We start from the raw sequence: 27,698 nt of genomic DNA, 5'->3' as shown, positions 1-27,698 counted from the left end.
ATAGCAGTAAATGCTGTACGGCCACTGCAGATGATGGATTGACCATGCAGAGCCTTTTAACCCAGCACAGCCTACCCGCACTGTATCTGCAAGCTGTTGGCTAGAGTGCAGGTGCCAAGACCAGAGTATGCACATTTGCTATTTAATGCAACAGTTGTGTGTGCACTACATTATCGCGCACTGTCAATTTTGTGGAAACACACCACTGGTGGGAAAATGCACACATTTTCTTTATGCAGATTCTAGAGTATTAGCATGAAAATCTGTAGCCAGTTGGATCGGAACCTAGCGAGTGACACGTTTTGTTGTTTTGGCTCTCCACTCCAGCACTTGGATTTGATATGGATACAATACAATGACTATTAAAGTACAGACTGTCAGCTTTAATTTGAGGGCATTTTCATCCATATCGGGTGAACCGTTTAGAAACTACAGCACTTTCTGTACATAGTTCCCCCATTTTAGGGGATCAAAAGTATTGGGACAAATTCATTACACTACCATTCAAAAGTTTGGGGTCACTTAGAAATGTCCTTGTTTTGAAAGAAAAGAAAAGCACATTTTTTGTCCATTAAAATAACATCTTTATTGATCAGAAATACAGTGTAGACATTGTTAATGTTGTAAATGACAATTGTAGCTGGAAACAGCAGGTTTTTTGTGGAATATCTACATAGGCGTACAGAGGCCCATTGTCAGCAACCATCACTCCTGTGTTCCAATGGCACGTTGTATTAGCTAATCCAAGTTTATCATTTTAAAAGGCTAATTGATCATTAGAAAACCCTTTTGCAATTATGTTAGCACAGCTGAAAACTGTTGTTCTGATTAAAGAAGCAATAAAACTGGCATTCTTTAGAGTAGTTGAGTATCTGGAGCATCAGCATTTGTGGGTTCGATTACAGGCTCAAAATGTCCAGAAACAAATAACTTTCTTCTGAAACTGGTCAGTCTATTCTTGTTCTGAGAAATGAAGGCTATTCCATACGAGAAATTGCCAAGAAACTGAAGATCTTGTACAACGCTGTGTACTACTCCCTTCACAGAACAGAGCAAACTGGCCCTAACCAGAATAGAAAGAAGAGTGGGAGGCCCCGGTGCACAACTGAGCAAGAGGACAAGTACATTAGAGTGTCTAGTTTGAGAAACAGACAACTCACAAGTCCTCAACTGGCAGCTTCATTAAATAGTACCCGCAAAACACCAGTCTCAACGTCAACAGTGAAGAGGCGACTCTGGGATTCTGTGTCTGTGTTCTTTTCCCCATCTTAATCTTTTATTTTTATTGGCCAGTCTGAGATATGCTTTTTTCTTTGCAACTCTGCCTAGCATCCCGCAGTCGCCTCTGCACTGTTGACGTTGAGACTGGTGTTTTGCGGGTACTATTTAATGAAGCTGCCAGTTGAGGACTTGTGAGGCGTCTGTTTCTCAAACGAGGCACTAATATACTTGGCAAGTTTGATCTTTCATCTCACTTTACACCAGTTAATCATTTTTTATCAGATCATTTATGATCCATTCATATGGAGGGGCGCAATTTTGGTTTTAGAAGCGGGGGGGACATTTTTTTTCTTCTTTTTTTCGGATAAACACTCCAAACAGCCTACCCGACCGCTCGGAGGACTCCGCATGGTCCTAAAACACAACGTTGCCTTGTTTTGTATCACATTCCAATGATAAAACTGGGGGGGGGGGGACAAAAATGCAATTTCAGAATGTGGGGGGGACATGTCCCCACTGAAAGTTGCACCCCTGCTCATATGACATTATTGGATAATTCTTTGTGTTTGTTTTTTTCCTATTCCATATCCAGATGACTGTTCACTGTCTTTAGACAATGAAGTTCATTATTGTAATACACTATCTAAAATATATTTTATTGTAATGCTCTGTCAACGTTGATAAGGGTGTGTGTTTAAATAACAGGTGATGATATCATTGACTGATGATGTCTTTATTGATTCATCCATCTGCAATAAAACAAAATTAACTGAGATAAAGGGTGTATCAGACAAATTGCTTACAAAGCTGGTGTATCAGGGTCATGCTCTCAGAATATTAAGGAAACCTTCCATTAAAAACACCAAATATTAGTAATGTTCAAAGAACGTTCTAAGAATATTATTTAAAAACATATACACTGAGTACACAAAACATTCCATGACATAGACTGACCAGGTGAACCCAGGGGAAAGCTATGATCCTTTATTGATGTCACTCGTTAAATCCACTTCAATCAGTGTAGATGAAAGGGAGGAGACAGGTTAAAGAAGTATTTTTAACACTTTTAACACAGACGATTGAGACATGGATTGTGTATGTGTGCCATTCAGAGGGTGAATGGGCAAGATAAAATATTTTCGCGCCTTTGAACGGGGTATGGTAGTAGGTGCCAGGCGCACTGGTTTGTGTCAAGAACTGCAACGCTGCTGGGTTTTCAACACTCAACAGTTTGTGTGTATCAACAATGGTCCACCACCCAAAGCACATCCAGCCAACTCGACACAACTGTGGGAAGCATTGGAATCAACATGGACCAGCATCCCTGTGGAACGCTTTCGACACCTTGTAAAGTCCATGTCCCGACGAATTGAGTCTGTTCTGAGGGCAAAAGGGGGGGGTGCAACTCAATATTAGGAAGGTGTTCTTAATGTTTGGTGTGCTCAGTGTTCATTGTTAAGTATGTTCAGGTGTGTTGACTGCGCCCAGTAAATTGGCCAACCCTGATCTTAATGAGTGCTTGTTTCCCTTGAAATGGGGTCTGTTTGAACAGACTAAAATTAACGTGGCATACTAGCTCCATCCTGGTGGTGTAGTGGAGTAATTCCATGGATAGAGAACAGAATCTCACTGATGCCGTGCCACAATAAAAAATATGCGTTTGAATGGTTAAGCAAATGAATAGCCATGTACTTCAGCATCCAATCTGTTATTGGAGTTCAAAACAGTTAACCTAAGCTAGCAGTGTTATTAAATATTATTGAAAGATATTCTCAGAATGTTATTTAATTACTTTCCAATAACCTAAAATTTCTGTTCTCAGAACGTTGCTAAAACCTCCCAAGGAAAACCATCACGGAACAATAATAAAACATTCTCAGAACCTAATTGCAACCTCCCAGAACAGTCAAAAAGTTAAAAAACAAACAAAAAAAACAATTAGTTTTACTGGTCAGGAAACGTATGGATTTGTTCCCAGAACCAATGAGAAACCAAAGACTTGCGTTCCCACAACTTCCAAGGAACCAAGTGTGGTAGCTGGGAAGCAACCTGTTTTATATTTATCATCATTGACTATTACTGCTTAAATTACACTGAACAAAAATATAAAACTCAACATGCAACCATTTAAAAGATTTTACTGAGTTACAGTTTATATAAGGAAAAATAAGGAAAATAAATTAATTAGACCCTAATCTATGGTTTTCACATGACTTGGAATACAGATCTGCATCTGTTGGTCACAGACACCTTAAAAGTAGGGACATGGATCAGAAAACCAGCCAGTATCTGGTGACCACTATTTGCCTCATGCGGCACAAAATCTCCTTTGTATAGAGTTGATCAGGCTGTTAATTGTGGGCTGTTGAATGTTGTCCCAATCCTCTTCAATTGCTGTGCGAAGTTGATGGATATTGGCAGGAACTGGAACACACTGTTGTACATGTCAATCCAGAGCACCCCAAACATGCTCAACAGGTGACATGTCTGGTGAGTATGCAGGGAAAGGAAGAACTGTGACATGTTCAGCTTCCAGGAATTGTGTACAGATCCCTGCAACATGGGGCTGTACATTATCATGCTGAAACATGAATTGATGGATGAATGGCACAACAATTGGCCTCAGGATCTCATCACGGTATCTCTTTTTTTAATTTTACCTTTATTTAACTAGGCAAGTCAGTTAAGAACAAATTCTTATTTTCAATGATGGCCTAGGAACAGTGGGTTAACTGCCTTGTTCAGGGGCAGAACGACAGATTTGTACCTTGCCAGCTCGGGGATTCGATCTTGCAACCTTTCGGTTACTGGCCCAACGCTCTAACCACAAGGCTATGCAGCCGCCCCATCTCTGTGCATTCCAATTGCCAAATTGTAATTCTGTTCGTTGTCCGTAGCTTATGCCTGCCCATACCATAACCTCACCGCCACCATGGGGCAGTGTTCACAACGATGACATCAGCCATCTGCCCGGTCCAGTTGAAACCGGGATTCATCCGTGAAGGGCATACTTCTCCAGCGTGACAGTGGCCATCAAAGGTGAGCATTTGCCCAGTAAAGTCAGTTACGACACCGAACTGCAGTCAGGTCAAGACCCTGGTGAGGACAACGAGCACACAGATGAGCTTCCTTGAGACGGTTTTTGACAGTTTGTGCAGAAATTCTTTGGTTGTGCAAACCCACAGTTTCATTAGCTGTCCGGGTGGCTAGTCTCAGACGATCCTGCAGGTGAAGAAGCCGGATGTGGAGGTCCTGGGCTGGCGTGGTTACACATGGTCTGCGGTTGTGAGGCCGGTTGGACGTACTGCCAAATTCTCCAAAACAATGTTGGAGGCAGCTTATGGTAGAGAAATGAACATTTAATTCTCTGGCAAAAGCTCTGGTGGATATTCCTGCAGTCAGCATGCTAATTGCACGCTCCCTCAAAACTTGAGACATCTGTGGCATTGTGTTGTGTGACAAAACTGCACCTTTTAGAGTGGCCTTTTGTCCACAGCACAAGGTGCACTTATGTAATGATCATGCTGTTTAATCAGCTTGTTGTTATACCACACCTGTCAGATGGATGGATTATCTTGGCAAAGGTGAAATGCTCCCTAACAGGGATGTAAACAAATTTGGCATGACAATATGGAACATTTCTGGGATATTTTATTTCAGCTCATGAAACATTGCAACATGCAAAATTTTGTTTCTTTTATATTTTTGTTCACTGACTATGATGGAAGCATCAGCTGGGGGTAATTTCATTAAATCCTTTTATTTACATTTTTGTCCTAATAAACGTAACTTTCTCAAATGTTTGTCTACCAAGAGGAAACAACATGCTTGTAAGTACATCTACGGCAATTAGATGATACTTTCTTAAACATCAAAATACCAAGTTTACCAAATTGGATTCGGGAAATGTCTGCTGTATTTTCCTTTAAATAGGAAACTAGTCCATGTGATCGACACGTTTATGAATAAACCCCAATGTCTCATGTTCCACTTATTTCTCCAGCCAGCACTCAATAGAACCCATTATACACTGTGACTTGTTTTCCAGTACAGGAGTGAATGTGTTGTTTTTAGGAGCTCTGTTGGGTACAGTGGGAGGGTGTTTGGCCTCTACCAGCTTCCTCCTCTTCCACACAGCACTTAATAAAGGAACACAGAGGGAGGGAGTGGGGAATTTGGCCCAGATCGCAGAAGGTGAGACTGGCTGTTCGGACCCACCAGACACACAGGAAAAGGGCCCTTACAGGGAGAGGAAGTGAGGTAGCTGTGGGGAAACTCAATAAACAGGAACAGAGAACAGTGTACGAAGTGTGAGACTGGTGCCAGGCCGAGGTTTACAGTTAGGGAAGTCAGGCTCGGCCGATCCCATCTACACTATAGGAAAAAGAAGTCCAAAGTTTGAGTCATGCAGGTCTTTAAAATAGGTGTTTCGATTCTAGAGATGATTTACTGATGTTGCCACTTTCTTTACTGTGCATGCATCAATATTTGTTTTCAAGCCCTTGATTAGAAAAACATGATATGCTGTTCTGGGTTGTATACAGAGTAGATGGTTTGTTTGAGATTGTATCTCATTGTGTTTTCAATGTCTATAGGTGGTATTAAGTCACATACACTTCTATATGATAAATTAAATGATTAAAAAAATAAGTTAATTATCATTTCTACACCTTTTCTACCTGGTCTAAGTCATTTAAGTTCAGATTGGAATATTTTCCATTGTTAAAAAAACCCCATACAAAACGATATAAAAAAAAAAAAATCTCGGACACAATTCAAATCTCCCCACCAGTTGAGACTAACTGCTTTAATCCCTAGTTTTATTCATTAGAATTTTATAACATCATCCATAAATACAGTCGGAGACATTACAGCATGTTCCATTAGTTGGGTTGTAAAACAGGACCTGCAGTACAGCAAGTCCAGCAGTGGCTCAGTCGTCTGATAACTACCATAAGTCATACCATAAGTCATTATCTAAGATGCATTACAGAACCACCACTACCAGTCATTTGGAGGCCCGATATAAACAGCCCATGTTATATATTAACCAACATCTCATGCTGAAACGCAATGAAAAGGAGCTCTTATCTTGTTCCAGGCCCGATCTGATCTGCCGGCGGCTTTTAGTGTAATCAAGAAGCACAATGGACCATAGATTTCCTTCATTCAGGCGATGGGCTTTTGCTGGGCTCTGCCAAGGACAGGCCCCATGTGTGTAGTGGTGTGTTTGCAGCCAAGGCCCAAAAGTGTTGGCTATGCCCAATGTTTTATATAGAAACAGCATCCATTGTTAAAGAGGAAGTAGAGTGTTGAAGGTTTAATATCCTCAAAAAAATATAAAAACATTGAAGAGTGCCGGGCGAGAGAAGCTGAAAACCTTATGGTGAGGACAGGAGAGAAATCACAGATTTTTCCATGGGCAGGTCCCCCCCCCCCACCCAGTGAAGAAGGTAATGAATGTGTTATCCTGTGCTCTGCCCCATGGTTTGACTCTGGGCTGCTCACACAGATTAAAAATCACTATGTTGTTGTTGAGATTACTGTGGTCTCAGACAGCTGCTTGTAATAAAAACACAAGATGTTGGAGGATGAGATGTGCGGAGGCTGGATGAAACATCTCATCATAGTAAGGCTCTTCCTGCAACGTTGCAGTGTGATTTGCTCTGGCTGTTGGAAACAGAACTTCAATTTGAGTCGCGTTCGTCGCAGCAAATGTAACCACGGTTGATATGAACAGTGATTAGTTTAGATTTTTGCTGTCAATCTGGGTCTGAAGACTAATTAAACACTTGAAATGTTTGGTTTCCCTAAACTCAAAAAGTATTGCATTTATCTGTTAAAAACTGGGTATAATTTGTCTGTATATTATTCCCTAAATCAGGGGTTCCCAAACTTTTCACTCAGGGCTACCCTCTTTCAGAACTGGGGAAATGCATTTGTCATATGCACTTGTGTGTAAATAAGAATTTGTTCTTAACTGACTTGCCTAGTTAAATAAAGAAAGAAACCTCTGGAGGATGTGTCCCTTCAAAGTAAATGTCACTTTCAAGTAAACACAAGAAACACACACATGGATACATAAAATAGACTGTATTTTCAGGAGGGGAAAAGCCCAGAAGCGGAAAAAAAAAACAAAAAACAGATTTGCGGCAGTTGAAATACTTCCTCTACTATCACACATCTGTCCACCAACGTCCACATAGGATGACCGTGGAACACATGTCCAATTAAAAGGAAAAGAGGGAGACCCAGGAAAACTGTGCAACTGAAAAAGAAAGCGCGTACATCGCATCCTGGAATCTCTTCAGTCACAGATAAGAAATGTTAAAAACAAAACTTAAAAAATAAAATTAAAAAAACTATTAAAAACCCAGCTCCACAGCTGACAAAAATATGAGGACAGTCGTAAAACAAATAAAAAGGACTCATACGGCAAGCGTTTGTCTGAACTATAGTAGGCATGCATCTAAATGTAATATTGAATACAATGACAACAGCGGGTCCATTTACCGGTAATGAGGCAAAATAACTTGATAAATTGAAAAATAACAGAAAGCAAAATCAGCCATCACTTTCTCACTGTAGTATTATAGGCTTTGCCGTTTCCTCTAACCTGAACTGTAGATTGCCATTGAAACAGAAAGCCCATAAGGTCACCGTTCAGAATAGCTAAAAAGTGAATGAGCATGTCTCAGCTTAGACTGGCAGGGGCCAATTCTAAGACGAGAACCGAGGCCAAGTTGCCATAGTTTGATACATTTGAGATGATGGTGTCATAAACCTGCTGAACTAACAGTCCAACTAGACGAGTTTAGATAAAGGCAAACGATCAAGATTAGTTACTGCATCTTACATTCAGCTTTCAAACGCTTACAAGTGGATTGCACAAGACTATTACCCATACAAACTTGTTTAAAACCCCAGAAAGGGAGTCTATGGGACACTACAGAAGGTAATGACTTTTCTTTGTCACGTACACCAGACAGGTGCAGTGAAATGTGTTGTTTTACAGGGTCAGCCATAGTACAGTGCCTATGAGCAAGGCATATCGATCCATTTTTTCACCTGGTCTGCTCGGGCATTTGAACCAGCGACCTTTCGGTTACTGCCCCAATGCTCTAACCACCGCTGGCTACCTGCCAGTGCTATCCAGTGTTCAGATGTGCTGGTGTTAAAGCACTCATGGTAAAACAAATTTAAAAAAAAAAAATAATAATAATCACCTAATATATAAAGGCAGAACTTTGGCAATAACACTTAAGGTAGAAGTATATATGAGAAGGTTGTCTATGAGAAACTTGGTGTGCGTTTTATAAGGACGACTGAGTGACTAATGGTGGAATGTGTGTGAGAAAGACTGGAAAACTTCTAAGAACCATCCACGTGAAACGGGCAAAGTGCCAAAACATTAGCAAAGTAGGCCTACAAGTGACCACTCCCACCCTGTATGTCTACAGTGCTGCTAAGATTGGATCTTAAACTACTCCAGACAAGTAGCGGGTGGAGCCAGGGATGATGCCACATCCTGCTTGTCAATTGAGCAACTTTGCTTCCAAAACCTAAATAACAATTTGACCACTGCACTTTAGCAATACATATGAAAACTGCCTGCTTGTCATGGCACTATAGGAAACAGATGGGCTCAGTTTCCACCATTCACTACTTATAAGGCATTATAATCATTACAGACAACACTTTTAAAGGGCACAAATGCACACCACTTTGTGTCAAGAATAAAGATATTGAAAGAGCAGTATCACACTTGTGAGACGGTCTTGTTCGTGAAATAGTCGGACGATCCCTTGCTTGAGACAGAAGCAAATGGGAAAATCTGTATCTGGCAGCAGCCTGAAGTGTAACAAATACCTCCTAAAAGCCCACACACACAATCCCGTCCAGTTCCCAGTGCTGAGTGAGAATCCAGGGTGTTTTCCCGCTTCAAGGCAAGAGTCATGTTCCATTTGAAACTGGATGATGGGGGACGAAAGGGATTCTGGGAAATTAAGTCATCTTTTTTTAATTGTGCCATTTGCGGTGGTCATTGTGGGCCTAAGTGCAATATGCAGAGTTGGTCCATGAAGGTTGGCTTGAGGCTGGGTCCGAGGAAGGGGGAAATGAGGAGCTCACGTCAAGTCCTTGGATTGGTCCATATGTCTGAAACCGCAAACAAAATGATGTCATTGGAGAGCAGTAGTTTCTGAATAAAAAGGAAAACACTGAAGAATATCTTCAGATACACAATTATTATTATTTTTTTTTAAATTAAATCCACAGAGTATGCAGTCAGGTGTTTAAAAAAAAAGTTTCCAAGAACTTAGGCTAGTAGTTCATTGTCGTCATTTGGAAGAACAAAAGATTGGGATATTAATGGATGGTTCTCCTTTTCATACTGCTTGAGAAACAATTCCCCAGTCTAAAATAAACTAATTAAGACCAACACTTTCAGCTGGACATATTTATTTAACCCGGAAAACAGTATGACCTAAAGAGTGAGTATATAGACGGTACTTACTGGCTATAAGAGGCTGCTTCTGCCATTGGTGCTGGGTCCTTTGGACCTCATCTGTTCCTGGACTGACCCTGACTGCATGGGGGACAAGAGCAACATGGCAGTCACACCAACATCACTCCCTGGTAGAGTTATGTCAAATACAGTGGAGCGTCAACCAGCAAGAACAGAGGACGTTGACAAAATGACCTGTTTTCTGGTATTATGAAACAGTCAGTGTTATTAAAGATACATTGAGCCATGCCACCTGCAGCTGGATTAAACAACTGTTGTTGCTAAGTAAGTGCCCTTTGCTCACTCACAAATGGTGTGATATGTTGACATTTCATATGCCCAACGGGAACACGCAGTGTTCAATCCCTAGCGGTTGATGGATAAACTAGAGGTGGGTATGTGGAAATGCTAACTAACTTTGCAACAATAGAACACTGTTGCCTGAAAACTCAAAACAAACCTGTAGTCGGAATAGTGACGGCGGAGGAGGCAGTGTCAAGATCACACAGATGTTTCGTAACGGTGTTATGTAATAATTCTGCTTAAACAAAAAAAGGCAGCAGTGTTTGTATACCACGCCTATTTACACTGTTCCAGTGAATTGACTCGAATGAATAGGCTTTGTATCATTATAAGGGTTAGTCATGGCTCGCAATGGAGTCACTGGCTTAGTGTCAACACAAAACGCATACGTCTCTCATTCGGCATTAAAGCTCATTAAGGTTGTCAATGCTAAGTAAACAAGACTTGGTCACTGGTGAGTTGACTTGGTTTACAGTGGGATGTCTGAGTTCCCCTTTAACAGGCACAGAAAGGAGATCTTGTTTTAGGTTGTTGTGATTGGGGGAATCTTCTACCAGCGTTGCAGGACACAGAGGGGGCCTTTCATTTAGCTGCCAAGGCTTTCCAGCTGTGTCCCCTGTCACTGTCCCCTTCTCTGTGTGCCCTCTGGAATCACTCCCAGGGAGGGAAGAGGGACTGAGCAATAGGGTGTAGGGAACATCATGGGCATGAAGTGGTAGGGAGGGGGTCCATTTCAGGGCCTGTGTTTCACAGGACCACTTCCGCCTCATGCACAGGCTGAGCCTTGTTCAAAAGTGAGGCTGCAGGTGGCTGGCTGGAGATGGGCCAGTTCGCCAACGAATGGGGGTGGGACTAGTGTAGCAGTTCATGTATGAAAGCATCAGTGTTTTTGTATTCATTTTTGTCCAAAGAAAACCTGTGGACAATACCAATTCCTTGGTTTGTAGCATGGTGCACTGAGATGTTTTACACAATATCTTCCAGACTTGATCCATGTGTTGAAATAACAGTTAAAAAAAAAAAAAAGGATTTGACATGCAATGCAAGTATAACGCAAAGACCAAATAATGGTACTCACTATGAGCAGCCCAACGGAAATTGTTAGAGATTTATCTGTCAAGATTACAGATTGACCTATCATTCTTCTAAAACACAGATTACAATGTGTAAAAAGATGGTCTTTATGAAAGTAGCCAAAACCTTATACATACCGGCGGCAAACCTTCCGCCATCTCCCCAGAGCCAATGTGTGTGAGGTGCATAAAGTTCGTGGGCTCTCCGATCATGCTGCAGTCAATCTTCCTCCTCTTCTTCTTCTGAAACAAATGCAAAACGCCAGAGGTCAGTGACCTTTAGTAATTAAAATACGGCTAGGCAACTGCATAACACAGCGGCTGTGCAACCAAAAATGAAAGCAAAATTAGGTTTTAATTCAGAAGATGCTCCAAAATTACAACATAAACATGCACTTAATCGAACAATGATCGACATTTTGTCTCCAAATAAGCAGCTTATATTATTAGAACACAGGAGAGGAACACTTATTTGGTTATAGGTGTAAACCATGAGGTGGTCTGTTGATCATGGGATGAAATACTACAGAACAAACAGAAGTTGATGCTGGACAGTAAACAATGTCAAAAAAGCCTCTGTGCAAAAAACTTGCAGAAGTAGTGGAATTTTTTTACATGTGATGGCTTAGAATATTAAATAAAATGTTTTTGCTATGCATAAGCCATAAAATAAAAGGCTTTTTCATTTTCCACTATATTGTTAGTTTATCATCTCCTGATGCAGGCTGGCAGATGCCATAGCCATTGACCAGCATACAGACCTTTAGCCATGTTAAGTGTTACATATGCAACTTTGACCCATGTTTACATCCAAACAAAAACGTGCTGCTGACCAAAACGTTGAACCCTGTATCCTATGAGCTAGTCAGTCTTGACGTCATCTTGAATTCGGAGGATCTGTTGGAGCATGCCTACGCACCCAATGAATCAGGCATCTTAACGACCGTTCTTGTTGCTACGTTGGCATGACAGAGGAAAGCAGTCATTCCCACAGACTCGGAAAGACAACCTCATGACCATTTCAGCAGGCATATTGAATCAGTGAAAACCTAGCAACGCAAGATGCCAGGAATTGAACTCAAAACATATGCGACCAAATAAGGTAACCCTATACTCCTCTTGGCTCTATTGACATTCTGTGACGATCAAGTAGGAGCCTCACTCTGTGTAGACCAACTTCCGAGTATCAATACGGCAATCGATTAAAACTTAAACACTTTGCCGCTTGGTACTTCAGTCCAAACAGCCCTTGAAAACACTCAAAAAAGGCATACCAACCCTAACCAAAAGCCCAGCTGGTTGGCATCCACTCAAGTGGCAGCCATGAGTCATACCAAAGTCAGAAATAAGCCTGCACTATAATGTTGCTTAATTGGGAGGTATGCTATCCAGTGGCTGATTGATGGAAGGTCTAGCTAATTGGTCAGCTGCGTGTGCTGCAAAAGAGAAACCGTCGCTTAGCAACTTATTTTAGGAGAGGCCTTCAGTATGTGTAATAGCAACCATTTGGTGTCAGAAACCCTTTGGCATAGCCTGTGCTTAGAAAAGTGGGTAGCAATTACATGACTGACATACAGGAAGTTAAGCAGACCCAAACTACCAACATCTCATGAGAGCATCAGTAAGAAGGGTCTCGATACAGTAATATTCCAAAAACAATTACACGCCACACAAGCCCCTGTACTCTCGAAACAGTTCCACCATGTAAATCCTTGCATGTATTTATTTAAAGCTGCGTAACTGTAAAGTCCTCCCTCAACAATAGAACAAACACAGGCCCTAAAAATACATTTGAAAAAAGAGGAAGGGAAAAAGCCATCCTACGGGACAGTGGCCCAGTCCCCTTCCCCTCTCCTGGGCCCAGTCCCCTTCCCCTCTCCTGGGCCCAGTCCCCTTCCCCGGGCCCAGTCCCCTTCCCCGGGCCCAGTCCCCTTCCCCGGGCCCAGTCCCCTTCCCCGGGCCCAGTCCCCTTCCCCGGGCCCAGTCCCCTTCCCCGGGCCCAGTCCCCTTCCCCGGGCCCAGTCCCCTTCCCCGGGCCCAGTCCCCTTCCCCGGGCCCAGTCCCCTTCCCCTCTCCTGGGCCCCCGGGTTCATTGTTGACGAGTGGGAATGGATGGACACAACCCGCCGTTACGCAACTCTCCCTGCAAAACCTGGGCCAGGAAAGGGTGCCGCCCTGAGGTCCAAGGGTCAGCGGTCGCTTCTGGAGAGCTAAAGGGAAGTTCTTCCACTCTCCGGCGACACGCTGATATGTTCGGTCATCAAAAAGGACCTCTATTCACCCCTGTAACGCTCGCCAGGATTCCATGAAATGTTTTGCTTTGAAACACCTGATGACGCTAAACTACTCTAGGTGCAGGCATAGTTCCCTGGACAGATCGATTCAATCGTTAGCGTCATTAAATCAACATCAGACTAGAATGTAAGATAGTAAGGACATGTTTTCAATACAGTCCGTCCCCATATTGTGATGCCTACATTACTGATGGACACAACTACGCACGGTCAAAGTTATAAATATGGGTCACATGGTCAGTGAATATTAATGACTGGCATTCACCCTAAGTATAGCGAGCGTGAAATAACAAATCAAGAGATGGCCCTCTCAAGATATCGCTCATGATGTGGAGGCCTCTAAACTGCAAGCTATAAAGCCCCCGTTTAAAGATATCAGCCTGTAAGTGAACGCAGATGGAGTCTGAAAAACACCATAAATACGTCAGCCTTTGCCAACAGATTTATTGGACTTTGATGCATTTAAAAAAAGGTCCCCCGTAACATCGTGGCGTAAAAAAATTATGGATAGATCATTGGGGAGCGTTTCACTTTTGGCTGTTCTAAGCATGCATTTAGGACTCCCTTGATTGGGCCTCTGTACATACCAATAAAACTCTGATAACTGTGTGTTGAATGCAACAGCCAAAAACACTAAGTTCTTGTGTGTGGTCAGAGTAAGCATGCTTGGCTGCCCAAACCTTGCCTTTAGCTACAAGATTAGCCAGGGACCTCTAACAACCTCTGTGGAACTTGGCAAGAGAGGGTTGAATGGAATTGGCCAGGATCTAATAAAGCGCAAGCTTGGGGAGTATACTTCATAGTCGAATACATCTATTAGATGAGGAATTTTGTGAAACCTGACAAAGAACGTTAGAGTAGTGGGCATTTCATACCTCTACATGAGTAAATGAGGGGCAGCTGGCCCAGACTCACCGGTGGGGGTTTGGCCACCACGCAGCAGCCCATCTTGTGCCAGAACTCGCTCATTCCTGGGCTCCGCCGGTTCTGTCGGTTCAGCGCCCTGCTTTCTGTTGCCGCCCTGCAGGCTGGTGAAGACAGGTAGCCTCTGTGACCCTCAATCTTGGGATAGTCCTGATGCATCCAGATCCCTTGCATCAGATAGCCAAAGTTGGTCAATCCCCAAACCCACCGGCCCAAAAGGTCAGGTCCTGATTAGCTCAAGCCTCCCGGCGTCTTGATCCTTCTTCGGTATCCAGTTAGATTAAAGTCCGTAGGGTTTAATCTGTTGAGACAGGAGTTTATTAAAAATAATAGCCAATGTAATGGGAACATTGTTCATTTTATTTTTAGCCAACATATCACTGCAAGCCTAACCTCCTAAGAAGGTAGCAAATCAAATCTATAAAGCCCTTCTTACATCAGCTAATATCTCAAAGTGCTGTACAGAAACCCAGCCTAAAACCCCAAACAATGCAGATGTAGCAGCATACTTCTTACTGGATTCTGCCCAAACCAGCATCTTGTCTAGAACAGTGTTTTGCTTGCACCATTTTAAAATGATGCAATTCTTCGTGAGTAAGTCTGCTTCATGAGTGCTGAATTGTGCCGATGATGACACAGCGACTCACATTGCCCCGTCCCCCAGTTCTAAGACTCAAAGGTTTGTGGTCTGAACACAGAGGCCCCATCTTCTGTTCCAAGTTCCGACATAACGGAAGGTTTGATCAGAAACGGATGGCCACACAAACATGCATAACACGTCTAACATATAGCTTTACAAACAAGTGACATGCACATTAGACATGAGAAAGACATTCCGAGGGTAAAAAAAAAATCTGCAAACAGTAAGGACCAGTTGTCCTTGTAAGGATCTAAGCATCCTCCTTTCGCCTCGAGGTTGTTCCCATCTCGTCCCAGTTCCAGCCTTGCTAAATCACATGAAGAAGCCAAAATGATAAACACTCTGGAGCACCATCTCTGAAGCCATTTATATGACCTCCTTGCAGTGTGAAAGAAAGTTCTGCCAAGACCATTTTTGCCTTCATAAAGTTTGGTTTATACTACTTAGTGTAGTCTTTGGTTTATTGCCATGCTTAAGGTTGTCACTGATGAGCCGTTAAGCCAAATTAGAGCTGCGGCTTTTTGGTATTTTTATTAGGATCCCCATTATCTGTTGCGAATGCAGCAGCTACTCTTCCTAAGATCCACACAAAACAGAACATTAGACAAGAACAGAACTACAAATAAATAAAACATGAAAAAAATAATTTAAAAAAAACAGCACAGCCTACATATCAACACATAAAAAAATGATCTAGGTCAAATAGGGGAGATTAGCGGCGCCGTGGTTACCGCCTGCTCCAAGGACTCTGCTTCTACAGGTTGTTTTCCACGACGGTGCTTGGACTTCAGTTTACTTTGGGCCCGCTGCCGATCGTTTGATTAAACTTTTCATAATGACATGGCTCTCCTCCAGCACCGCTTTATTGTGCCCAGAGGCTGTGTGAGGAAACTGTTCAGGAATGTGTGTGGTGGAGAGTCTCTCTCTCACACACACACGAACAAGGTCAAGCCGATGCTCTCTCAAACCCGACACAAAAATACTGTAGAAATATTTGGTTAACAGTCATCAGGGCAGTCAGAGAGCGAGTAGACTGGTGTAGGTGAAGGCATCAGGGTTGTAAGACGGGCTGGTCAGTGGGTGTAGAGACGGTTCTCATGCCCCATGGCTTACTGGGATGAAGTGGAAGTCTGTACACAGACTTATGACGATATAAGGGGTGTGGATGGATGGCAAGGCAGGCAGTGCCAAAAACACTGGCCCATTACGTCACAAAGGCCAGGCCTTACAGGCTGGTACAAGTCAAATAGGACACAGGCGTCTGTAGAGTTGAGCCACTAGCCGAGCCAGCCTTGCTCAGGCAAAGTCTGGGTCTAACTTCTCTCCGCGTTGACCTCTTACCGTTTCACCCCAGAGCAGGTACACTTCAAAAAGGGATTATAGTGAGGACACACAGCAGTGTGAGAACACAGTACTCGGAAAGAGGGCTAGAACTGTGAACTGTCTTTAGGATAGCACTGGGGCTCGGAATATCTCCTGTGGTACACTATTTAGAGGAGAGTAACCTCATGACCAAGTTTCCCATGATTCATAGCACGAAAAGAAGAACAGAGGGTGGGAGTAGGGACAGACTAGGGGCAGTTGAAATACTTGTCCAGTGAGGTAAGGATTAACGGAAACTCCCGCTTTGGGCTCATCTGGTCTCTGACGGCATGCTCGTCATCTTGTATAAACAAACCGGCTTTTCAGAGACCTGGGGCAGTCTCACTCCAATTTGAGGTGTCCCCTGAGGAGCAACGAACGACGAGCAAAACGAACCCTCTTCAGAAGAGCGACAGTCCAGTTCGGTTGAATTACTACTGGAGACTCATCTGTTGAAGTGCTGGAGAGACCTTGATAAGATGGTGCTGTATTTTGCATATCTTCTTAGGCCACAGCTGTTTATTTGTTCAACTACTACAGGCTACCCTGTGGGAACAGGGAAGAATCGTTCTGGTTCCCCAACAGGGATTTTTCCCCCACACAACCAGTTTGTCTTATCATTAAATGGGCAAGGTGGTTCCTCAGACAGTACAAAAAAAAGTTGACAGTTTAATAGTTCACCCTGTCAGGATCCCTTGAGACAACACCTCTTTGTGCCAAAACCATCCAGCAACCTTCTTTGGACGCATGTGTATCTTTGCATCGACAGAGTGAAAACTCACAAGTGTGTATATTGCCAACACAAATAATGGAATCCTCCTGCCCTCACTCACTGCGCTCCTGTGTCCGTCCAGATTTCACATGATCCTCAGTGCTGCTGAGGCTTCCCTGTTATCTGTGCGGAACACACAGAAAAGCTAAAACAAGAAGGATGACAAAGAAGCACTGTGAGACTAACCTTATTAAAACACCACAATGTAGCTACAGTAGCAGACAGCATGTGATGCATCACGAGTCCAATTGTCAAGTTTGTCACCTAACCCAGCTTTTCTTCTCTTGAAGGGGGGGAAAATTGACAAATTTATCTTCAAGAAAATATGTTTTTATACAAGGCATCAACTTGACCATTCTAAGGCAGTTAGCAAAACTTATTGTCTCAACATGTGTTTGTTCATTTCATATCCCCATGGGTAGACTGACAGTGACGATACTTCCTGCTAACTCACCAAACACTGACGTGGCTAAAATATTCCATAGACATGCTAGCAGACTCCCCCTGTAAGAGATGTGGCAAAACACATTTCATTGCAGCCCTCTTTTCCAAATAGCCAGAATGAACAGCAAATGTATATAAAAACGTCAACGGCTACCATCATAGAGGTTGTATTTGAAAGAGATAATGGCTATAATTTACTGGGATTTATGAATTGAGAAGCAACACAGACAAGAGGTAACGTGATCAGCGATATTTATGAAAATGACATTCGACCCTGACTAAAGACCAGCTCACAGACACTCACAAAAAAATTAAAAAATAAATAAAATAGAAAACTTTCCATGGAAGTCTCCCTGTTGACATGGACTCAATGCCAAGCCCTGTTCCTTCAAAAGGATAAGGTTCCGGGTCGCACTATAGACAATAAGACAACGCCTCCGACCTAAACTAGTAGGGAGTAACCTAACGTGATGACCAATTAATTAGAACCAGATCTAACAGCATTATATGTGAGCTGCGAAAGATACAATGGAACCTTAGGATTCGTATACTGGTTGTGATCCTCGAATCTCAAAATCATTCAATGAGATCTTTCAGCAACAACAATGTTGAGATTAAGATGTTCTGATACCCTTGTTAGCCCGTTGGACGTTTTAACGAGGCAATCTGCAGTCGAAACAATAAACAAAGCGTTTCACCGACACGGTTTCTGTAAAAGGCGGAGGGGTGGGGCTGAAGAAGTGTAACCACTCAAATTCATACACAGAGCGTCCATGATATCAACATTATAGTTTTAACTGTGTTTTAAAAAGCTATACGGCATTTACATTTACTTAGTTTACAAACATTGGAGTAAAACAAGCTTACATTTTGGGTTCTAATGCGGTATGATAGTTGAACTAAAACGTATGTAGCAACAGCAGAATGCCCCCTCAATGGTCACAGTTATTCAATGACATGCTCAATAGTTACACCCCTAAACTATAAGCGTTTGCAGATGCAATTGAGTCCTGCAAGCTACCAACTGGGTGAAATCTTGGACGTGGGTCAGTGGCTCACTGTCAAAAGGCGAGAGGAAAAGGAGGGGAGTGGTCTCTAACGGAGGAATTACAATGAGGCCTTTCATGGGATCTGTTTTTTTTTTTTTAAATTACTTTACAACTGGTTAAATGGCACATTTAAAAAATTGCAGATGTCAGTTTTCAAGCAACAGCTTGAGGACAACATGGATCTTTCACGGAATCCAGTGCACCGCCATCCACGATTTGATGAATGGCTCAGGTGTTTAGAATTGTATTGGAACTGAGGTCTTTAGGACGGTTGCTTTAAAAAGAGAGAAATACATCAGTGTAGTGATTCCTGCCTGGTACTAGATGGAAAAGCAGGTAGGCCTACATTGATATAGTTGGTGAAGATAGGTCTCGTCAAAATCAAGTTATTCAGATGTTTTCAGGTCTGAAAGAGGCCTCGTGTCCATTTTCCACATCATCTGTTGTGTGCAACTATGCATCCATCCCAAAATAAAAATGGGAAAGAGAACCATTAGTCCATAACAGGAGTTTACATAGTGTCCTGTCCTCCCAGAATGAGTTACTGGTAGGCTTACTGAAATAGGTCTCCAAAGTGACTCTCCTCATGAAAGATTAAGTATGGTCAACATATACATGTTCCTATACTGTAAGCAAAAGGTCCCCCTCTTCAACCCCCACTACTTAGGTCACTAACGTGGCAGTGTACACTGGGGTTCCTTTTAAAGGAGCAACTTTAATCTTTCATTCATTCCCATCTGCAACAAGTACAAAGTCAAATGTACAGGAAAGAACGCAGTTGATGTCACAATGGGATCCAACACCTCCATGACTCAATACAGCTAGTTTGACATTTCCTGCTATCACCCCCCCCCCCCCCCCCCTGCGTGTCACAGGTCATAGGTTACTCCACAGAGTTCCACACTAGCAGGGGTAAAGTACACTCCCCACATGCCTGGCTCAGCTGTGCATGTTGGCTGTTCTAACTACCTCAGACATGAACTGAAAACCCTAACAAACCAAAAGATAGAAGTCACCTGGCCCTGCACACATACAGTGCCAGTCAAAAGTTTGGACACACCTACTCATTCAAGGGTTTTTCTTTAAAAACTATGAAATAACATTTATGGAACCATGTAGTAACCAACAAAAAAAAAGTGTTAAACAAAATATATTTTGATTAGATTGTTTTAGATGTGTGTATTGTTAGATAACTGCACTGTTGGAGCTAGGAACACAAGCATTTCGCTACACCCGCGATAACATCTGCTAAATATGTGAACGTGACCAATAACGTTTTATTTCACATTCAATCCCCTTCTGTATCAAAATCCCTGTTGCCTCAATTGTTTAGTGTCCCAATTTAATTATTATACATTTATTTTTTTGTTTAACCCATGGCCTACAATGGTCGCGCGCCTGCGGAAATCGAATGAATCTAATTTACCACCCAAACCTAAGGTAAACTAGAGCTGAGAAATAGTAAAACGACTAGAATATGCATGGCTTGATTAAGACATTTTTACAGGACGGGTTTCTCATATTGGCGCGATGCGTAGGGTGTTTACCTTTCACTCCAGCAACCCAGGTTGGCTTCCTTGCCCAGGCGTTGCTACATTGGTGTCAGAAATGGGATGGCGGCTGTGAGGCCATCAGAACGCACGGCCCAGACTTGTGAGTAGTTGAAACACCGGGGGGGGGGGGGGGGGGAGAAGGTAGAATTGAGGCACATTTGGGGTTCTGAATAAAAGTTGAAAATACGTCATTTATAGACGTCTATGATTGGTTCAGATTTGGTCCGGACCAAAAATCTCCGTCTGTTGAAATCAAGCCGGTTCTGGATCGCACCAAATCTGAACCAAACAGACTGCAAAGAAGAAAAAAGACATTAGCATGTGCTTACTAAGGTGTAGCCTACAGTGTTGCCTGAAATGTTATTTTATGAATGCCCATCTGTGGTAAGCCTAACATTTGTAATACAAAGACTTTCGGTCTGGACAGAACCAAAAATAGCCATCCAAAAGATGTCGGCTCGTGCTTACTGGGGTGTAGCCTACCATGTCGCTGGCAATGGAATTTTATGAATGTCCATCCATGTGGTAGGTCCACCATTTGTGAAACAGGCCATTGCATTGGCTTCATTAGTCCAGATTCCTGTGACTAATCAATTTAGCTATTCAAGTCCTGAATACAGGGTTTCTGTACAGCATTAAGATATCAGCTGATGTAAGAAGGGCTTTATAAATACATTTGATTTGAATATCATCTACCCAACTTCAATCAGGAGTTATCGTGAGCCTATTTGCAATGTATTTATACAGCAGGAAAGGCAGAACAATTTCACTTTTCGCTATGATCCGCTTGTCAAAAGTTGACGGATAAAAACTTGAAACCACTGATCATGACAATGGGGTGAAACTCCCGGACAACAGTTGTGATTGTCCCTTTTACTTTGACCTGTGCTGTTTTTAGAATATATTTTTTGTTAACATGACAGCACATTTTTTATTTGTTTGGGCGCCATTGATGGTAAGCTATTTGATCAGAGAAACTTGCATGATGTAAAACGTCTGTCTCATAACATTGCATCTCCAGCCTGTAGGCTACAGAAAAGACCACACGCTTTCTACCATATTCTAATTCTGCTACATGATTTATGACAAATCATTTTTTTTGGACAGAACATTGGTGGAACGCCACAGGGATAGTCTCCAACAGCACCCTGGAGAGGCACGCTGGAAATGGACAAGCAAAATATTTTGTGCCCCTGCCAAAGCGAGAAATTGCCTCTGTTTCAGGGCAGAATTATGTTAAGTTGTGTGTTGTTGGTGGTGGTGCGTCTTGGTCAATTTAGCTCAGAAAATGCCACCCTCAATCTGCAACATAGGTGGTGCCTAACCCTGCGTAATGAGCGGGCCGACCGTGGCGTATGGTGTGTTTTTAATGCCAGAGACCAGGGTTGGCTACAATATTATCAAGTTGAAGACCACAACATTGAGGTTGGAGCACACAGTATTGAAGAGGAGCCAAATCCATCCCTGACCAATGGGCTTTCCCATAGAGGAGAAGCAACAGTCTGAGTACGAGACCATTTACAGTCTCATCCCAAAACTATGCCCTCCTGAAAATAGACCACAATGGCTTACTTTACCCAATGCATTCAACTGACTGAGCCACTGTCGCCAGCCTGACTTCCCTAAACGTTGTAGACCTCTAATTTGGAATTGCCAAAAAATACGAAATCAAGTCATAAACAGGCTGTGTCATTTGTCCAGCTGTCTCGTCTCTTAAAGGAAATGAATACACAGTGTCTTGAGGGAACATATTGTTATTACTTTAAAGTAAAAAAAAAGGTACACTAAACAAATAAACACATCCAAAGTGTTGGTCCCATGTTTCTTGAACTGAAATAAAAGAACTCAGAAATGCACCATACGCACAAAAATCGTATTTCTCAAAAATTTTGTGCACAAATCTGTTTACATCCCTGTTAGTGAGCATTTCTCCTTTGCCAAGATAATCAATCCACCTGATAGGTGTGGCATATCAAGAAGCTGATTAAAAAGCATGATCATTACACAGGTGCACCTTGTGCTGGGGACAATAAAAGGCCACTCTAAAATGTGCAGTTTTGTCACAACGGCACAGATGTTGAGGGAGCATGCAATTGGCATGCTGACTGCAGGAATGTCCACCAGAGCGGTTTGCTGATGTCAACGTTGTGAACAGAGTGCCCCAGGTGGCAGTGGGGATATGGTATGGGCAGGCATAAGATACGGAAAACGAACACAATTGCATTTTATTGATGGCCATTTGAATGCACAGAGATACCTTGACGAGATCCTGAGGCCCATTGTCGTGCCATTCATCCGCCGCCATCACCTCATGTTTCAGCACGAAAATACACTGTCCCATGTCGCAAGGATGTGTACACAATTCCTGGAAGCTGAAAATGTCCCAGTTTTTCCATGGCCTGCATACTCACCAGACATGTCACCCATTGAGCATGTTGGGATGTTCTGGATCGACATGTATGACAGCGTTTTCCGGTTCCCGCCAATATCCAGCAACTTCACACAGCCATTGAAGAGGAGTGGGACAACATTCCACAGGCCACAATGAACAGCCTGATCAAGTCTATGCGAAGGAGATATCTGGTGCCGCATAAGGCAAATGGTGGTAACACCAGATACTGACTGGTTCTACTCACCTACTTTTTTTTAGGTATCTGTGACCAACAGATGCATATCTGCATTCCCAGTCATGTGAAATCCATAGATTAGGGCCTAATTAATTGATTTAAAGTGACTGAAATCCTTATATGAACGGTAACTCACTAAAATCTTTGAAGTTGTTGAATTGTTGCGTTTATATTTCTTGTTCAGTATAATTTAACAATACACAACATTTAATGAAAACTGATACAGAGAGGGCATGAATTATTCCTGTCATTGGACGAAGACATCTTCATATCGGCTATAAAAAAATTAAAAAAAACATGTTCAATTGAGAAAACTTTATAGGGTTTGCGTTCCCACATGACCATTCTCCCAGGTTACAGCTAGTTAGCACAGGTGGCCCCTCTATCTAGCATGTTCTGAACACCTGTTTGTAACGCCGGGTATTTCCCCAAACTTGGTCCCTGGGGCCCCCATAGTGCACGTTTTGGTTTTTGCCCTAGGACTATACAGCTGATTCAAATATCAACAAGCTTTGAGTCAGCTGTGTAGTGTTACAGCAAAAACCAAAACGTGCACCGAGTTTGCGAAACGCCGGTGGAACGCTGACAAATACTGTCTGTTGAAACGGTATTAAAAGCCGGTTAAAACAGTGTATATGTTGCATTTGAGAAATTGTTTTTGATGCGATATGAAAGTAAAGGGCTTCGTGTTTCTAGAACCGTATCACAATTGAGAATAGGTTCACTTTAGATGTAGTTTTTGGCTGCTAGAGCCAGTCTACCTCTGAAAATAAATTAATATCCTTTCGACATTAAGGCGTAATGGTAGAAACTTGGGCTAGCCGACTAAACTCCACGGTTTATGAAATGTGAACTTCAACAGAGAGTTTAGTCCGCTAATCCTGGGCTAGAACTAATCAAACAAGTGTTTGATTTACACCTAACAGATCACATTCCAGCCAAGCCACTTCCAAGGGAATAGCCACAAAATACATTACATAGCCTACCTTTATGTAGCTCGATAGGCTAAGTATTATTTAACCAAATAGTAATGACTTCGAGTTTGATAGAATGGTCGTTTCCTTTAAAGCATTAAACATTTAAATGAATCAATGTTGAAAACGTCAAAGTGCTGGGACATTTTTGATTCTAGGCAACGTAACACAATTGCCTCTTGTGTTTGGCCAACTCTAAGCCTTCTCAGTAAGAGAAACATTGTAACAATGACTACGTACCCCTTTTCATTTACAGAATTAGCTAGTAGGCTAACATACATGAAGAAGAAAGTCTCAATAGCGGCGCTAACTTACCTCCGTTCTTAAATGTACCCAAACAATGTCGATATCCAGTAGCAAAAGTATTCGCTGAATGCCTTTTCAAACACCAACGTATAGCACCAACCACACTTATGCTGATTCTCGGTTTTTGAGGTGTGGTTCTAAGTTGTTCAATCAGGAAATTGAAATGTTTTAAAATCTTTTTTCAAAGGCTTATTTTTGCCGGTAAAGTCAAACAGCACCCCTTATGGACATAGACGCGATTTGAAATGAGATGAATTACTTCGCGTTATCATAAGGTCAACACTGCCACCTACAGGGACATTGTAGGTATAGACCTACTCTTAGTATGCAATCCAAGTTTGAAGTTTTGAGTTTCTTGCAAACTCAAAACCCAACAATGCAATAGCAGTGTATTACTAGAAGAATAAAAACACGATAAATAAGAACATGAAATATGAAATACACAATTACACAAGTAAGAATACTCTATACAGGAAATATTTAAAAAGTCAGTTCCAATACCAAATTGACATGTACAGGGACACTGGAGTGATGGATGTAGATATGTATAGGGGTAAGGGGACTAGGCAACTGGATATAAGATAAACAGAGTAGCGGCAGCTTGCATGTGAGTGGGTGTGTAGAGTCAGTATAAATGTATGTGCATATTATGTGTGAATGAGCTAATGAAGTGACTATATGTGTGTCTAGGGCCCTGTGAGTGTGCACAGACAGTGCAAACATTGAAATAAAAATGTCAATAAAGATACAAGGTAAACTCAGTCCGTGTAGCTCTTTATCAACCGTATTGCTTGGGGATGGAAGCTCTTCAAGAGCCTCTTGGTGTCAGACTTGATGCACCGGTACCTTTTGTCGTGTGGTAGCAGAGAAAATAGTCTATGGCTTGGGTGGTTGGGGTCTATGACGATTTTCCAGGCCTTCTTTTCATACCGCCTGATATAGAGGTCCTGGATGGCAGGGAGCTCGGCCCCAGTGATGTGCTGGGCTGTCTGCACAACCCTCTGTAGCGCAATGCGATCGCAGGCGGTGCTAATGCCATACCAAGCAGTAATGCAGCCAGTCAATACGCTCTTAATGGTACAGCTGTAGAACCTTTTCAGGATTTGAGGGTCCATGCCAAACTTTTTCAACCTACAGAGGGGGAAGAGGCACTGCTGCATCTTCTTCACGACTTTGCGTGTGTGTTTGGACCATTTTAAGTCTTTTGTGATTTGGACACAGAGGAACTTGAAGCTGTCTACCTGCTCCACTGCGAGCTTGATAATGGTGTTGGAGTCGTACATGGCCACACAGTCGTGGATGAATAGGGTGTACATGAGGGGACTAAGCACACACCCCTGTGGGGCCCCTGTGTTAAGCGTCAGCGTGCTGGAGGTGATGTTGCCTACCCTCACCACCTGGGGTTGGCCTGTCAGGATAATGGTGTTGAATGCTGAGCTGTAGTCAATAAACAGCATTCTCACAATAGGTATTTCTCCTATCTAGGTGTGTGATTAGAGTGGGTTTAGGGTGTCTGGGATGGTGGAGTTAATGCGTGCCATAACCAGCCTCTCAAAGCACTTCATGATTACAGAAGTGAGTGCTACAGGGCGGTAATTATTGTGGCAAGAAGCCTTGGAGTTCTTAGGAACAGGAATGATTGTGGTCATCTTAAAACATGTGGGGATTACAGACTGGGACAAGGAGAGGTTGAAAAAAAGTTCCCACATATGCGGAGCACTTGTTGGCTGCTTTTCCTTCACTCTGCGTTCCAACTCATCCCAAACCATCTCAATTGGGTTGAGGTCGGGTAATTGTGGAGGCCAGGTCTTCTGATGCAGCACTCCATCACTCTCCTTCTTGGTAAAATAGCCCTTACACAGCCTGGAGGTGTGTTAGGTCGTTGTCTTGTTGAAAAACAAATGATAGTCCCACTAAGAGCAGAATGCTGTGCTAGCCATGCTGCTTAAGTGTGCCTTGAATTCTAAATAAACCGCTGACAGTGTCACTAACAAAGCACCCCCACAGCATCACACCTCTGCCTCCATGCTTCACAGTTGGAACCACACATGTGGAGATCATCTGTTCACCTACTCTGCGTCTCACCAAGACAGAGTGGTTGGAACCAAAAATCTCACATATGGACTAATCAGACCAAAAGATAGATTTCCACTGATCTAATGTCCACTGCTTGTGTTTCTTGGCCCAAGCAAGTCTTTTCTTCTTATTGGTGTCATTTAGTAGTGGTTTGTTGGCTGAAATTCGACCATGAAGGCCTGATTCACACAGTCTCCTCTGAACAGTTGATGTTGAGATGTGTCTGTTACTTGAACTATTTGGGCTGCAACTTCTGAGGCTGGTAACTAATGAACTTATCGTCTGCAGCAGAGGTAACTCTGAATCTTCCTTTCCTGTGGCGGTCCTCATTAGAGCCAGTTTAATCATTGCACTTGATGGTTTTGGCGACTGCACTTGAAGAAACTTTAAAAGTTCTTGAAATTTTACGGATCAACTGACCTTCATGTCAGTAATGATCGACTGTTATTTCTCTTTGCTTATTTGAACTGTTCTTGCCATAATATGGACTTGGTCTTTTACCAAATAGGGATATATTCTGTTTACCACCCCTACCTTGTCACAACACAACTGATTGGCTCAAAGGCATTAAGAAGGAAAGAAATTCCACAAATGTACTTTTAACAAGGCATACCTGTTAATTGAAATGCATTCCAGGTGACTACCTCATGCAGCTGGTTTATAATGCCAAGAGTGTGCGAAGCTGTCATCAAGACAAAGTGTGGCTACTTTGAAGAATCTCAAATATAAATATATTTAGATTTGATTAACACTTTTTTGGTTACTATATGATTCCATATGTGTTATTTCATAGTTCGGATGTCTTCACTATTATTCTACGATGTAGAAAATAGTATAAATAAAGAAAAACCCTTGAATGAGTAGGTGTGTCCAAATGTTTGACTGGTACTGTATATATATATGTATTTAGCTGGTCCCATCTGCCCTGAATAACGGGTCACCACTGGTCTTCATTTGTAATCCGTCATGGACTGTAGCCTCTGCCACATGCGGTGGGCGTCGGAACCTGTTTAATATGATTCCACCTTATTCCTATATTGTCATTTTGCTCGTTTGACTCTGCGGAGGTCATAGCTGGCCTTCTTGTACTTATTCCTGTCTTCGGCCGTAGCATCAGGGTTGTCTATGATAGCTTTGTGTGCGGTAGCCCTGCTCTTTAGTTTAGTGCCAACCTCGGTGTTAATCCAGGGTTTTTGATTGGGGAAGCAGAGAAATCTCACCGTGGGTACAACGCCGCCGATACATTTTCAAATGAAACAGCCATATGTATTGGACTGAACATGGATCCAAGGAGTGGCTATTTGGGATATTCATAATAGCAGCTGATGATATAGCCCAACGTTTTCAGTCAATTGTCGAACTTTATTAGCCTGTAATTTATATCACATCACAATGTCATTAGTACATTGTCGTTATAGCCTTGATCTTTATTGGTAGATTATTGCAAAATGTACAGATTTTTTTCCCCATAATTGAATAGAAACTACTTTTTTTTTACGCACAATAATTAGTTAATAAAACAGTTAGGCCTATTTGATTTTAAATGCCAAAAACCCAACGCAGGCGCAGAATTT

General features: G+C 42.4%; 1 protein-coding gene across 4 annotated transcripts; it reads right to left on the bottom strand.

Moving 5' to 3' along the window:
- Positions 1-7,299: 7,299 nt before the first annotated feature.
- LOC106588345 (CDC42 small effector protein 1) lies at positions 7,300-24,227 on the bottom strand. Of its 4 annotated transcripts, none has more exons than XM_014177230.3 (6): positions 24,058-24,218; positions 20,136-20,238; positions 14,313-14,622; positions 11,242-11,346; positions 9,737-9,808; positions 7,300-9,378 (listed from the first exon to the last, which is right to left on the bottom strand). In XM_014177230.3, the coding sequence occupies exons 3-5, from the start codon at positions 14,493-14,495 to the stop codon at positions 9,740-9,742; spliced, it is 357 nt and encodes a 118-aa protein (XP_014032705.1). In that variant the 5' UTR covers positions 14,496-14,622; positions 20,136-20,238; positions 24,058-24,218; the 3' UTR covers positions 7,300-9,378; positions 9,737-9,739. The 4 variants fall into 4 exon arrangements, with proteins under 4 accessions (XP_014032705.1, XP_082826164.1, XP_014032708.1 ...); XM_082970038.1 differs by lacking the exon at positions 20,136-20,238 and adding an exon at positions 17,157-17,240; XM_014177233.3 differs by lacking the exon at positions 20,136-20,238 and having other exon boundaries at positions 24,058-24,227.
- Positions 24,228-27,698: the final 3,471 nt, after the last annotated feature.

Source organism: Salmo salar, chromosome 27, assembly GCF_965601325.2.
Source record: "Salmo salar chromosome 27, fSalSal1, whole genome shotgun sequence".
Lineage (NCBI taxonomy): Eukaryota > Metazoa > Chordata > Actinopteri > Salmoniformes > Salmonidae > Salmo > Salmo salar.
Note: the sequence above shows the minus strand (reverse complement) of the source record. Positions and strands in the feature narration are given on the sequence as shown.